The following is a 15,480-nucleotide window of genomic DNA, read 5'->3' on the forward strand; positions in this document are numbered from 1 at the left end:
TCACAGGAAGTGCTGCTGCTGCTGTACCGGCTCGCCTGCGGGAGAGGTCTCCAGGATCAGACGCCCGCATTGCTCTGGAGGGGGCTGCTTTTCTCTTTGACAACCTAATGAAATCTTGAAATGGTTGCCGACTTCCACTCAGGAGCAAGTGCTGCCGCGTTCTGCTGTGAACGGAATGAAGGGCAGCGGCATTGTTTGGAGCTGAAGGCAGGCTCTGGCCGCTGGAAATTGATGGTGACTGCTGTAATTTGGCCCTATTACTTATTCATTAACTGTATGCAGGTGGTCAGCTAGCCGCCAAGACCTGCTCTTTGAAATTTCATTTTCCAAGGGGCTCCATCGTGTCTGCATTGTGTGACATTAATTTAATGTCTCCTTCCCACCCGAGGCCTTGCGCGGGGTGTTGGTGCTCACTGCACAGTAAGCAGATATCAGCTCTGACTCTGGGCTCCTGCTGGGGCCCAGCTGCTAGCAGAGCAGGCCTGCACTGGCCAGGTCCCTGGGCGTGGGCCCCCTCTAAAGGATGAGAATCCCATTGAGTGAGAGGACTTCTCTTTTTGCAAAAGCTTCCTTTGCACTTAAAAACGAAAAATATTGCACTGGAAGCCTCAGCTTCCCTCCAGACCCATCCTTTCCTAGTCCAATTTTTTTTTCTTCAAATTTGCCATGTGATGGGGCCTGGAATGAGTTATTTTCTGGATCCCCGACTCCAGGTGGGATAGGGTGTAGAACCTCCAAGTGGTTATCTCCCACTATGGCCAGCCTGGCCCTCAGTGGGTTCAGAGCCACTCAGTGACCTCTCCAGTGGGTTCAGAGCCACTCAGTGACCTCTCCAGCCAGCTTGGCAGGGTTCCGTGGACATGCTACTCCTGTTCCCATCAACCTGCCAAATCATGGCTGCCAAGCATCTGATGACTTGTGTGACATGGTAGCCTGGCATGCATATTGCTTTAGGTGACATTTAAATGATTTTTACTATAATTAATTCCAAAACATGAAAAAATAAGTACTATTCAAACTTAATTATTTCTGTCCTTTGACAAGAATTAAGTGCACGGTGCCAGACACGATGTTTATAAGTCTTCAGGTTTTAATTGTCAAATAAAGAATCAGGCCTGTTGCTAGGGAGGCCCTTTTTGTCTCATTGGCATCACTGAGGAGGGCAAGCACTGATTGGGCAAAGGGCATTTGGTGGGTCTGGCGCCTATGCCCACTTCTTCCTGATATTGGGGTGGCGGTAGCAGGCTCTCTTGTGGGCTAGCTTCCTGTGCTTCAGCTCAGCTTCCATGATCAGTGAGTGGAAGGGCTGTGGCCACCAAGAAGGAGTGGAGAGGTGAGCACATCCCCTGGGGTCACCCACAGATCTCAGCTCCCTTAGTTCACCTCCCTTTTGCTAGTACCTCTTTTGGTTTCCTGCTATTATGTCCTTGACCTCAGGCTTACTAGCTGGAGACCTCCCCATGAGGACTAACTGACAAGACTCTTGGGTTGGAAGGGCAGGTGGCTTCCTTCAGCAGGATGGTTCCAGTGAGGTGGGAGGATTTAGGACTCCTACTGGAGTGGAGGTGGAAAGGCCAGGTGCCTACCTACACATAGCCGAGATGCCCCTCTGTAGGAGCCGTGGAGGCCGGCTTTGAAGTCAGATCCGATGAACTTTATGAATCCATTGGGAATTTGCCCTCCATGCCTGTTATCATTGAAGGTAATGAAGTGAAAGGGGCCAGAGTTAGGGACTTGCTGAGGATGCAGGCATGTGTTGTGGAGCTGGCAATCAAAACAAAAAAATGGATATGGTCAAGACACTCACAACCACCAGTCCTGGGGATTGAACCCAGGGGTGCTCAACCACTGAGCTACCTCCCTAGTCCTTTTTATTGTATTTTGAAATAGGGTTTTGCTAAATTGGCTGAAGCTGGCCTTGAACTTGTGATCCTCCTGCCTTAGCCTGTCGAACTGCTGGGATTACAGGCATGCACCACGCTCCAGCAACACATTTTGCTGATGGCCCTGCCTCTTGCTTTTCTGGTTCTTGTTTTTGTGCCACTTGCAAGGTCAAGTACTTGCCAAGAGAGTCGCTGCTCAGTAGCGAAGGACCTGCCAGTTCTCTAAGCCAGCCTGCAGCTGGGACCTCCAGAATCCTGCGGGGGTACTTGTCATCCATTTCTGCCTGGAGCTGCTTGGGGCCATGCTAATGGAGGTGTCAGACCTTGGCCATTTAAACTTTTGAGTCCTGCCTCAAACGTGGAAGTTAATGTGACTGAATTGTGCAAATTTAATTAACAGTAAGAGCTTGATACCCAGTGATCACATCAGAAGGGCCAAAAGGGAGGAAAAGCTGAGGGCATTCTGGGCTGTGGTGAGCAGCCGACCTCACTGAAACCAGACTCTGGACCTTGAGGTGGGCTTTCTGCCTGACCCAGCTCACCCTGAGTGTCTGTGAGCTCTCTGCTGCTACTCCCACAGCCCACCACTGTGCCCTAGGTCCTGTGGCCTACCCTTTTGGCAGTCAGTTCCCGAGGATTGTTCTTGTGGAGAGGGAAGTGGTGGAGGGCCAGGGAGAGCTGTGGGATTCTGGTTTCTGGTCATTCATGTCACACAGGCTTTGGATGTAGGAGTCTTTAAGGACTCATTCTGAGTGCTGAAGTTCAGTGCCTCCCCTGTTTCATCTGGGACTCCCTAGATACCTTCTTATCATATAATCCCTGAGGGCCCAGGAAGCAGAATCCAGAAACCATCTGCTGTGCTTTGTCTGAGGCCAGTGTAGGGTGTGACACCTGCTGATGACAATGCTGTGAGACCACAGGTAGCCTGGCAGGGCAAGGATGGAGGTGACTGCTGGGTTTCTGTTCTCCCGACTAAAAGGCTCAGGGATTACTCCAGTTGAACTGGGCTGACTGGGCTGCGCAAAATAACCACACAAGAGACACAAATACCTTTTTCTTGTGTCGGCTCCTCTGACCTTAAGGGTCTGAAGGAAGAGAGAGAGAGCGAGAGCACACGCTGACCCCTTTTATTGAGGAGAAGCTGTTCAAATGAGGCAAGGGGTCAGGTTTCAGGGGCTGAGTCTATCTTCATGATGTCCACCATCAGTAGGTTGACTGACACCTGGGTAGGCCACACCCAAGGGCACAGTAAGAGAAGGGGACACACACAAGGCACTTCCATGGAAGATTTTATCCTAAACCAGGCAAGGAGTTATATTTCAAAGAAACAGTTGAGCATAGCTTCACCATGGGGCTGTAGGAAGACACACCCATGCACGAGACACCAACTCTCGAACCCAAGAAATTGGGGGAAAGCTCTGCCACATTTCTGTGACTGAGCGCCTTAGCACCCAGCCGGGGAGTGTGACTCAGTCACATGCAAGGTTGGTCTCCCACAGGTGACTCCTTGTGATGACATTGCTGCCGGGGGGGGGGGGGGGATGGCGTGGATGGTGTGAGCGTGCGTCATTGGACTTGGCTGGCGCTGGCCTTCCCCCATGTAGTTAGTGTTCCTCCATATGTAAGTTCTGTCACCAGCAGTGACATTGACTCATCTGTTGACCTGGAGCCTGAGAGTGGGGGTGGTGGCCTGCTGGACCCAGCGTGAGGTCTGCCTGGCACAGCTGTGACCCCCAGGCTCATCACTGTGCGGTGGGTGAGGTGGGCGGGGGCTGCCCAACCTCATCTGCCCTGTCTCTTCTCATTGGCTGATTTTTCAGGATTGATGATTCAGCTTAAGTTTTTCTCATCCTGTTGAGTAATACTGATATTAACTTCTTTAAAATGTTAATTTGTTAACTTTCCTTTAAAGAGACTCCATTACAGCCAGGAGGCTGCTTGCTTCATGTTCTAAGGGTCGTGTGTACTGTCTGGGCCAGGCTCTGCGGTGGTGGAGAGAGGGGGCATTTGCATCTGCTTGCTGCAGGCAGCCAGGGTCAGAGAGGGGTGGAGGTCCCTGGGAATGGTGGTGTCTAAGAAGGCAGGTGACATTCTGGCCCAGTGTCCTTGTCCTCAAGTCTCTACTGGGCAGACCCACTCTATGCCCACTCCAAATGGGCCTGGGGCTTCGTGGCCTGGGCATGAAAAGCAAGAAAGTGGCCATGCTGAGCCATTGCTAAGCCCTGACCCTGGCATTCCTTGTGCTTCCTTTTGAGGATCCATTCCAAGGAGCATTTCAAGGAGAAATATGCTGTGGACGACGTCCAGTATACAGATGAGGTAAGTTGCTGATGCCTGCTCTCTCAAGCAGCTCCTTGGCTTCAGAAACCCTTCTGCTTCTGAATTTCCTCTCCTCCCACTGCCACAGCCTGCGGACACCACTGCCTGGCCACCAGCCCTGAGGAGCACCTCACTCAGAGCTGGCAGGAAATGTGTACTTCGAACTTCTCGGAGGAAGCCATTTGTGCCCTGGGTATTGCCTCTGACTTAGGTGGAAATGTCTGGTGACCTGGATTGTGGCCACTGAGATGCACCAGGGGAAGACATCTCTGAGAGGAAGCTTGCCTGAAGCAGGGACTTAGGTCTGACCAGAGGAACCCCTGGGCTTGGCCTGAGGCTGTGTGTCAGGAGGCTTCCTTACGGGCCCTTGCCAGCCAAGGTGCCACTGTCTGGAGAACCCAGGGCAGTGAAAGGCTGGTGGGGTGGGCGGAGTTGGAGTTCTCTTGACTTGAATCCACTTCCCAGCCTGGTTGTCTGGCAGGTGTGATGTGACCTGGTTAAGTGTATGACCGTCCTCCTGAGGCTTTGAATGTGTCCCAGGCAGACGGAGGGGTTCTTCTCCAGCTTCTACTGCTGAGAGGGCTGTGGCATTGGTGACACTAGCTAGCTCTGTGGTCCAAGTGACCAAATGACCAAGGCCCTGTGATGCTGTGGCCACTGCCTGGCACACAGGAGGCCCCTCCGCTCTGTTTTGGGGCACCAGCACAACCTTCAAGTTCTGGGCAAGTCAGAGCCCCACCCCACCAGGCCATTGCTACTCACTTGATATCACATATAAAATGCAAACTGGGCTTTCCAGTTCCCCTCTCCTCATATAGGGGCCTGAGTTTAATTTTTGAGATGGTAGCTTTCCTGACAAGGGGACACTCAGGAGACCCGTGAGTGGTACTTGAGGCATTGCAGCATGGCGAGGACCCAGCTGGGGGCTAGTGGCGGGCAGGGTATGCTCTGTGCACTTGCTCTCCTTCAGGGCACCTGGCAGATGTTCAGAGATACCGGAGTCACCAACTCAGATCCAGAAAGGATAGATGTTAGAGAAACAACACACACCACAGGGAAGATGCTGCCTGCCTCCCAGCCCAGGGTGGAGATACCTCAGGTAGTGGGGGTGGTGGGGCAGGGAGAGCCACCCCTCCTCTGAAGGGGCCACTGTTCTGCAGAACTCCTGGCCCAGGTCTGCTGGATATTCCAGTTGTTCAGCTGCATATCCAAATTGTTTGTGATGTTTCCATTTTAAAAACAAATTCAAAATTTTAAAAGCATTGCAGGCCACCAGTGTGCACTAATGTTTCAAGAGACTGCTGTGAACGAGGGTTTACTTTCAAGAGCTTTAGTGCTTGCATGGCGAAGCCCAGCTCTCTGGAGCCAGATGGGCGCTCTCGGCAACACTGGTGAAGGCATGACTAATTCCTTTGTGAAGAGTGGCCCCCAGGCCTGGTTGGCATCCTGATTAGGGGAATGCATGAGGTGGCCGCGCCCACCAGGCTCTGAAGCATGCTGTGGATGCCCATCTACCTTGACCTGCCCAGGAGGCCAGGCTGCCTGGGAGATCAATGCTGGCCATGGCCTGCGGCACAGCCGGGGCATTTAACAGCACTGGCTGGGGAGAGCTGATGTGTCCCCAGCAGCCACTGCTCTGTGGAAATGAGGCCCTGGGTTGACAGAACTGTGCTGTTCTATGTGGGGGCTGCATTTCGAGCCAGTGGGAGACAGCCACATCGTGTTCCCTTAATTTTTGAGACACGGCTTCAGAGTGTGCCGATGAGAACGTCGCCCTAATGGGTCTCCATGGGGAAGGGCTGATGGAGCTGCCAGGCCGGGAGAGGTTTCACAGCTGCAGAGGTAGCCAGGGCCCACTGAAGTAGTTGTGATCAATAAAAGATGTTGCCCTGCCAGGCCTCGCAGACGCACAGCCTGCTCTCTGTGTCGGGCCTCGATCCATCTGAGCGTCAGGCAGCATGGCGAGGGCTGCTTTCTCCTCCATTATCCCTAACCAGCACGTCCAGAGAGTCGTTGTGGAGAGAAAAACCATCAGCCCACACATTTGTTATCCAGCTCCTCTCTCCCAAGGACAATAGCAGATACAATCCCCAAGTGCCTTCTCGTTCTCTGATTCTGCTGCTGTAATTGACAGAATCGTTGTGTGCTGATGAATGTAGACCCTTCGTGTCAACATAACAACACACGCAGGACCTGCTCCGTGGCAGTGAGGCGCCTCTGTTCCTTTTCCTGAGCCTCCCCCTCCTCCAGGAGGGGCTGGGGAGTGGAAGGGACGAGGCTGAGGGCTCATTCATTCTTAGAGCAGTTTCTGAGTGAATGAGGGAGTGAGGGACATCGGGGAGAGGGAGCCTCGGGCACTGCTGGAGGGAGGGTGGTTGGCATGAATCTGGAGGGTCACTTGGCTGTGGGCATCACAAGCCTTGACACGGTATACAGCTTTTGATCCAACTGAATCAACTTTGTTTTTTTCCTTCCTCCCTCCCTCCCTCCTTCCTTCCTTTCTAAAGGAAATAAGCTTTTTAAGAAATTTAATTTTGGGGCTGGAGATGTGGCTCAGTGGTAGCGCGCTCGCCTGGCATGCGTGCGGCCCGGGTTCGATCCTCAGCACCACATACCAACAAAGATGTTGCGTCCGCCGAGAACTAAAAAATAAATATTAAAAAAAAAAAATTCTCTCTCTCTCTCTCCTCTCTCACTCTCTCTTTAAAAAAAAAAAAAGAAATTTAATTTTAAAGAAATAAAGCCTTATGTGCTAGATGTTCATCACAACATTATTTGTAATCACTCATCCTTAGAAATAATTTATGTCCAATAGAAGGATGAGTAAATTATGCTGTATCCATTCAGAGATTATTACACAGTCATAGGTTCAAATCTGGGCTTTGTCATCTTTTAGCTCTGATCTTGGGCAGGTTCTCTAGCCCGCAAGCCCTTCTCATTTGTGAAATCTGGCCGTGGTGGCAGCATCTTCATGGGTGGTTAAATGAGATGATGGGTGTAAGATGACTGGCACAGGCCATAATCAAGGACTTATTGAACGTTTATCATCCCCAGAGGTAGTGACTGCTAAAAATTTCGTGTTTGAAGAATATTTAATGACAGGAAATAAGTGAACTGTGTAATTTCGTATGATCCAAATGTCGTTACAGATCTCTGTTTTTATGTGTAGAGCTAAAAAGTCTCCCGGGATGGGATTGCAGGTGCATTTTATTGTCATGTGCTGAACTCTGATTGTTCAAGATAGCTGCACATGCATATTGTTTGTGATGCTTCAGAATATTCCAGCTTTTCTCTGGGAGCATCTCTGTATTAAAATAGATGTATATACATATGTCAAAATGTCCACTTAAAATATATTCATTGTAGAGTATGTCAGTGACAGCTCAGTCTGTTAAAACAGCAACATGTCCTCCTTACTGTCACAGTGACGAGAGTTTAGGGCAGGGGCTGCAGGGGGAGGGGGCTGATGCAGTAGCCCAGACACAGGCAGACTAGGGTGGGGGCCTGGAGAGGAAGAAATTGCTCCTTGCAGGGCGGTGCTACTCTTGGGTGCAGGAGTCACAGCTAATGCTGACTGATGGTGGCTCTGCTAGGGAATTGATGACTGCTGGTGAGGTCGTAGAGGAGGGGCCAATGAGCCTGCCTTGGGAATGCAGACGGGGTGGAGCGTCGGAGATGGAGGGAAGGCATTCTGGGCAGAGGTCCCATTGAGGGGAGAGCAGGGATGTGGAGAGTTGAACTTGTGTGGGGTGTCGGCGGAGGAGGAAGCGTCTAGCCTGCTGAGAAGGGCATCTGAGTGGGCTATGGTGGGGCGTGGGGAACTGGAGAACGACTGGTGGGCTAGAGGCCAAAGGGTGGAGTTGGGGAAGGCTAACTCTCTCAGTCTAGTTGAGAATGGGGGGGCAGGGAGGGAGGTGTCTGCCCTGGGGATGCAAAGCTGGTGGGACAGTGCCTGAGGGTTTTGGGCTGGTGGGACTGGCTCTTGGCAGATGGCAGAGGTGGTACCCTGGAGGGTGGGTGGGTCTGGTTGTTTGGAACTAGGATCTGTCTGGTACCTGGAGGCTAGTGCCATGGGGTCGTGCCAGGCTTAGGTTTGAAGCCTTCTCTTCCACTTGATAGCTGTGTGACTTTCAGAAGTTCTTTGACCTCTGTAAGCTTTGGTTTCCTCCTCTGCAGGATGGGACAATAATCTCACCTATTTTAAGGACCTGCTGTATAAATGTGCACTGTCATTAAGTAATGGAGGTATATTATATCCAGCAGACTTCTTCACAATTGCTCTAAAATGGTAAAATGTTTTTTTTTCTTTCTTACCTTTCAGATTGCCAGTATCCTGACATCACAGAACCCCTCTGTCCTCCTAACCTTGGTAAGTGGCTGGTGTCTAGGAGCTGGGCAGTGTTCAGTACAGAGAAGAGGTTTCAGGGAGCAACCTTTCCCGGCTAATGTCAGAGTGGTAGGGGAGAATTAGGAAATGGGGAGGAAGGGTCATTGGTAATAGTAACCATGTTTACTTAGTCTGAATGGCTGACGGTGTCCAGGATCCATTCTTGTCCCTGGGACGTGATGTGATGGACAAGGCACCATGTGCACTTAGGGTTAACACCTGCTGGAAGATGTAGTTGTGTTGGTCTGAGCTCATGGGCTTTGCGGTGTGGAATGTTAGTTTACTCCTCCCTCAGTAGCATTTGCATATAACCTGTCATTAATGGAATTTGAAAAACACCCTTGGCTTCCCTCCTCAGATAGCTGGGCTGTGGAGCACAGCCTGGAGTGCAGCATGGTCCCCGGCACCTGGCAGGGCTGGGGCTCACTTGCTGTGGGGTGTCTAGAGGGGAAGCGCGCTTCGTTGCTCTTCTTTGACTTTGGGAGTTTCATCTACATGGTCCTTCCAAAGTGACCCTTCTTTCCTTTGTTAATTGATTTTTACAGGAATAGTTCTTGGTGATTTTTTTCATTAGTACTTGGTTTCTTTATTCTGTGCTGCTGTTTTGGTGGCTAAGAAGGAAGGTTGCATTTGATGCTTGTGGTCAGAGATGGCCCAGTGTGTTGGGTATGTGGTGAGACATCGATTGGCTTGCAGTTCTTAAGAAAGCAGTTGTGATTTAAAATGCCTTGCCTCGCTGGGGGGCATCTTTTTCTCTGAATCTCTTGTTTCATTTCCACTTGGTCCATTTCCATGAGGAGTCTCCTTACAATTAGGAAAAGGATAGGGGTGGAACAGCTTCACAACCATCCTGTCTGATGTAGGTCTCATATCCTTGGATTTGATAATACAGTCATCCCTCTATCTGTAGGTTTGGTTCTAGAACCCTTTTGGATACCGAGAACTCCAGGTGCTCAAGTTCTTTATATAAATAGCATAGTATTTGTATAACTTGTATATCTCTTCTAATATACTTTAAATTATCTCTGGATTATTTATAATACCTGATCTAATGTAAATGCTATGGAAATAACCTATGCAGTAGATTTAGGGAATGATGACAAGAAGTTCAGTACAGATGCAATTTTTTTTCAGTTATTTTTGATCTGCGATGGTCATATCTGTGCAGATAAGGGGACTTGGGGGTGCTGCTGATACCCCTGTTAGTGAGACACACGTGGGTGAGAGAGACGATAAGGCCCAGCCTGGGCAGAGCAGTTGGTAGTGGTGGTGAGCAGTCCCTGGTACCCACTTTTCTTGCCTGGGCCCTAACTGGGCCCAGCATCCTAGCTGGTGTCATCAGAGTATTCTGACCCATCCGTGGAGGAGACCTTGTTGTGTACCTGGGACATTGTGGGATACATGAGGCTCCTGACCTGTCTGCTTTTCAAGCTGCAGTGCAGAAAGGAGGGCCTGGGTTGGAGCTGCCTGGCTGGGGTGGGGGTGGAGGTGGGGGCCTCACTGGTGAGGGAAAGGCAGGGTGGGGAGGGGTTTTGGGTTCAGAGTTGGGGCTCCCTGACTTCCCCTATCTTGAACCTGCTTGGAGGAGGTAGGGTCTCCTGTGCAGGCTATGGGGACACTGTGTGGCCCCCGTGTGACATGTGTGTGTTCTTACACCCTCTCTCCCTTTCCTTGCAGCGTGGTGTCAATACCGACAGCGGCAGCGTGTGCAGGGAAGCCTCCTTTGAGGGCATCAGCAAGTGAGTGTGGGTCCCAGGCTGTCTGTCCATCCCTCATGTACTTGCTCCTTGGCCAGAGGGTCTTCCCCAGTCTACATATGAGCTGTGAAATACACAGAGGAACATTCTAAAAATAGATTTGGTGCTGGGCATTTTGAGGAAATGGTTTTAAAATTATTGGCCTAAAATTGTCTATTTTTTGCTTTAAGGAGTGCAAACCTTCTCTGTTGTGCCTCATGATGAAAGTGCCCAGCTCTAGCTGCCGTGCATGGTCTCTCTGGAGAGAAGCTCTGAGCTCTGAATCACACTGTTTTCCATATAGGCCCTCCCCTTATTCCTGGCCACTGACCTCTCCCAGTCTAGCTCTCAACAACTCCTTGTGTCCCCTACTGCCCTAGTCTCAGGTAGTATCCCTTTATCTGCCTGTATTCCTCAGCTGAGCTCTGAGATGAGTCGCCAAACCCTGCTTAGGAAGCAGTTTTCCCTTTCTAGGCCTCTCCAGGCAGGTGGGCAGCTGTTGGTCACAGGGAGAGGAGCACCTTCACCTCACTGTCACCTCGTCACCCTGTGGCCCCCAGAGAGTACTGCCTATCCACTATGCTGTGTCCCCAGGCTGACTGGGGACCAGCTTCAGGGATCTGTGGGCCTGCAATGCTGGGCTGACCCTGCCGCAGACAAGCCCTCAAAGAGAGGCCCTGCTCCAGGCTGCTGAGTGTGGACAGTGGACAGCACCCAGCCTTGCTCCTGAATGAACCTGGGCCGCCAGCATCATCCTCCACCACACATTCACTGTAGCCGCTGTGTCCTCTGTTGTCCTTTGGTGGACCCAGGCAGTGACGGAGGAAGCTCCTTATAATTATGTATGAGCCTGAGCTGCGGGAGTTTGTGCGTATGTGTGATGTAGTGGTGATTAGAAAGGATTATGAGCTCATGAATATGTATCACTTTCCCAGTGATAAGAGCGCTGAGATAGGGGGAGTGGGTATCAGGTTTGCTTCTTTCCATTGTACAAATCTCTGCATCCTCTAGGGAGTTTGCTCAAAGTGGCCTTGCCTCCTATGCCATTAGTCTGCTTGTTGAAATGCTGACCATGGAACTGGAACTGCTGTCTGTCCTCAGGCCCTTGGAGGGAGTGTGGGCACAGTCAGCTGCTGCTGTCCAGGGCTAAGCCTCCCCATGACCCAGGTGCCTGCATTCAAGGCCCTGCTCAGCTTCCTTGACCAACTCCACGGACCATCTCCACAGCATCCTTATGTCCACTCCTAGGTCTTTCCTCATGGGCAGGGCCCTGAGCTGGGAAGGGGCACCCTGACTGGCTTTGTGACCTTGGTCCTCCCCCCCACCCCCGACATAACGTGATACTGCTTGGGCTTGTTGTGGGGACTAAAGAGATCCCATTCATCCAGAGTCTGCATGGAGCTGCTGTTTAGTAGTTGCTTGCCGTGTGGGCCTGTCTTCACATCTACACAGTGGGCTAAATAGGCCCAGCATGGCGGGCGTTCCCAGGTGATGGTGAGATGCAGAGCCTCTTGGCTGTGGGGCCTTTTCTTGTCCCTTTGGAGATCTCTGTTACAGAGGGCTGAGCTTCCCCCAGACCACACAGTGAGTTGGTGTGGCAGGTGTGGTCCTGGGTGGGAAGCTCAGGATGGGGTCCCTGAGGCAGACCTCTGCTGGCTGCTCTATGAGGTTCACACAAAAGAGTCAGGGCCACCGTCACGTTATGGGGGTGTCAGAAGTGGAGGCCTCATCCCACATCACTGTAAACTCCAGCTTTCTCCCTTTTTAAAGCAGATCCTGCGCTGTTCCCCTGAATCTCCACAGTCCCCTGAAGCCCTGAGGGTCCTGTGCTCCACAAGCCCTTACCCACTACCTCAGCATCTGGAGATGATTTTCTGAGAGCCAGGGGCGAGCTTGATTTTGCATCATCTCCCCCGGCACATAGGTTGCACCATCTGTGGCACACAGTCTGGTCCAGATGTGGGCTGACTGGTGGTCTCCAGGCCTTCATCTGCTTGTCTGGGCTAAGAGACTGGCCTCCAAATGGGCATTGGGTAGATTTATTTTCACACCCACATGATGGACAGTTGGCTGAGGTCCCTGATTGGTTGAGTGCTGCAGCGGAAAGCCCTCCCACCTGTTTCTTTGCTTTTGTATCTCCCGGTCTCCTGGTCTCCCTTCTCCTCTGTCCCCGGGCAGGTGTGTCCCCTCAGGCCTCTTCTCTGGGCCTCACATCTCACCATTCTCTTGGTGTAACTTCACAACCAGGGGTTTTCCGCTGGGGAAGGATCCTTCACAGGTGCCCCCTACCTAGTGTCCCATGGGCATTGATTTGGGGCTCTGGCGTCTGCCTCCAGGTGCTCCCTGATCCTTCCTCCAGGAAGTCACCTCTATATTCCTGGGCTCTGAGTATAGCTCAGTCCCCTGCCTCCCACCACCCAGATGGAGAATTGTCCAGCACCTCAATTCTACCACTGCTCTGGGCTGGGAAGAGACCTTGTCCTTGAGGGCCACTGCGGCTCAGTGACCGCATTCACCTGCCTGCCGAGTGCCTCCAGCTGTTTGCTGGGGATAATAATAGACTGTTTCCTAAGCAAGATGAATCTTGCTGTCATCCTACTTTCCAGTTCTCAACTGCTGTGTCCCTAGTTGCCTCTCACTGCCCTAATGAAGCTCCTTATTCCTGGAATTTTTGCTTTTGACCCTATTAAACATCTCTGATGTACCTCCATCTTGGATTTTTGTTGAACCTCCCACTTCAACAGAAGTTCAGGTTTGGCCTCTCAGTTTGTCCTGATGGGCCCTCTCAGGCTGCCTTTGCTTTTGCTCGCAGAGAGGAGGAGGCTAACTCCTTCCACTTGGGCTCAACCTTGGCCTCAGACCTCCCTTAGTTCCCAGGATCATAGGTGATCAGCCCATAGCAGGAGGGCTCCAGGTCTCACAGTGGTAGGGATGGTAGAGGGTGGCATCAGAGGGAAGGGAGGCAGAGGCAGGGTGGGTGGTAGACACACAGGAGGCTAGAGAGCTGGGTCGGGGAGGGGAGCCCTGCAGTAAAGAGGACTTGAGACTTCTTCCTGAGGACTCTGGGTACCCAGGCTCCACAGAGCACCTGATTGCTGCACCCTGGGAACCATGTCAGATGTGATGGGTCTGTTAGCAGCTGAGGAGATGATAGATTTCAGGGCAGATTTTCCTGAGACAGAGAGGCTGACCATGAAGAGAAGAAATTGGTCTTTAGGGGGCCATGCTTTCTGAGTTGAGGGCCCCCCATTTTTTAGGTTTGATTTGCCTCACTTAATAGGGATGCATCCCTGGCATGAGACAGTTCCCTTCCAGGCAGGCGAGTCTGTGCCCAGGAGTCCTACATGGGGACAGCAAGTTATAGACTGCATTTCATAGGCTGTCTGAGAGAGAAATATGGTCCCTGTTTTACATCAGCTGGTTTTTCAGGATAAGCATATTTCTTATCTTTTGGCATGTACTTAAATTGCCTTGGATACTTGAAGACAATTGGTTACAAATTAATTCCATTTAAATAAGCAGTTAAATGTGAAATGCTGAATTTGGGGGTTGTTAATGTAGGAATATTAATATTCAAATATGTGAATTTTAAAACCCAGGAAGTAGAGGGACATTATTAAAACTTGATGATTATAACAAAATGCCAATTTGTGGTTTGGGGACCTTGGCTTCTGGCTACTGTTAACTTGCATAACAAATTAATATTTAGGATTGGGTTTCAAATTCAATGGAAATCTCCATGAGGGGAGAACCTGCCCCACCCGCTAGCAAGGAATAGAGTTGGGGGTCTGCCTCATGCATTGGGTTAGACCCTCCAGGGTTGAAACTAGAGGCCCATGCAGGGAGTCAAGCCCACCCTGTTCACCCCTTCATTGCCTACCCCACATTTAGAGCGTACCAGGAAATTACCGTCTTCCAGGACATTCTTGCTTTCTTATGATCATTGGTGGGTTTTATTGTTGATTTTATATAATTGATATACAGTCATCATAGAAAAATGCTGTTAGCACAGCACAAATATTCAAGTTTCATTATCCAGAATTAAAACTGTCAATACTGTCTTTTGAACTCTTCTCTGTGCATCTGAATGTGTTTCCCTCAGTATGTTTTTGTGGCTGAATGTACATTTGTATATGTCTGTGTATATACATCGGTTTATAGGAGTCTGTGTATATGTATCTGTTTATCTGGATCTGGGTCTTTGTGTATATCTGAATATATCCTTGTCCAAATGGGTGTGTGTGTCTGTGTTTGTTCACATGCTTCTAAGTATATGTAACTTAGTGTGTGTTTGTGTGTATAAACCTGTATCTATGTGTTTGGGCATATACAGTAGTCCCTGCTTTCTGTGGTTTTGCTTTTTGAGGTGTAAGTTAGCCATAGTCAACGGAGGGCCAAAAACATTAAATGACAAATTGTAGAAATAAACAATTCATAAGTTTTAAATTGTATGCCATTCTGAGTAGTAGCATGATCAAATCTTACACTTTCCTGCTCAGGACATAAGTCATCACTTTGTCCATTGTATCCATGTTATATATGCTACCCACCCATTAGTCACTTGGTAACTGTGTTGCTTATCAAATTGACTGTCATTGTATCTCAGTGTTTGTGTTCATTATTATTTTACTTAATAATGGACTCAAAGAGCAAGAGTAATGATACTGGAATTTTTATTACTATCTTTTTGAATAATTGTTCTGCTTTATTATTAGTTATTATCAATTTCTTATGTATTTGATTTATAAATTAAACTTAATCATAGATGTATATGTATATATAGGAAAAACAGTATACATAGGATTCCATACTCCCTGTGGTTTCTGGTATCCACGGAGAGTCTTGGAACATGTCCCCCTGCCCATGGATAAGGTGAGACTGGGTCTAGCGTCTATTGTGTGTATGCTTGAGCATATGACTATTGTGTAGTATCTTTTCTAAGCATATGCCCGTCTTTGTGTCTCTGTGTGTGTGTGCGCGCGCGCGCGCGCGCGCGCTGAGTCATTTTGTGCTGGGTTACTGCTGTTTATGTGTTTGTACATGTGTGTGTACATACATATTGTGTAAAGTGAAATTTTGCTAGTTTGGCTGGCTGTCAGGTAGATTGGCCATTGCTTTTCCTAAGGTCAAAGTGACATTTGGCAAAATGGACAGC

General features: G+C 50.0%; 1 protein-coding gene across 1 annotated transcript in view; it reads left to right on the forward strand.

Moving 5' to 3' along the window:
- The window catches only part of Pepd (peptidase D), a 115,764-nt gene that overhangs the window by 14,907 nt on the left and 85,377 nt on the right, over window positions 1-15,480 (forward strand). Inside the window, exons 4-6 of the mRNA XM_026391272.2 lie at window positions 4,139-4,202; window positions 8,524-8,571; window positions 10,267-10,328. Of these exons, the coding sequence (XP_026247057.2) occupies window positions 4,139-4,202; window positions 8,524-8,571; window positions 10,267-10,328 (174 nt within the window). The remainder of the gene's footprint in view (window positions 1-4,138; window positions 4,203-8,523; window positions 8,572-10,266; window positions 10,329-15,480) is intronic.

Source organism: Urocitellus parryii, chromosome 15 (genome assembly GCF_045843805.1).
Source record: "Urocitellus parryii isolate mUroPar1 chromosome 15, mUroPar1.hap1, whole genome shotgun sequence".
Classification (NCBI taxonomy): Eukaryota; Metazoa; Chordata; class Mammalia; order Rodentia; family Sciuridae; genus Urocitellus; species Urocitellus parryii.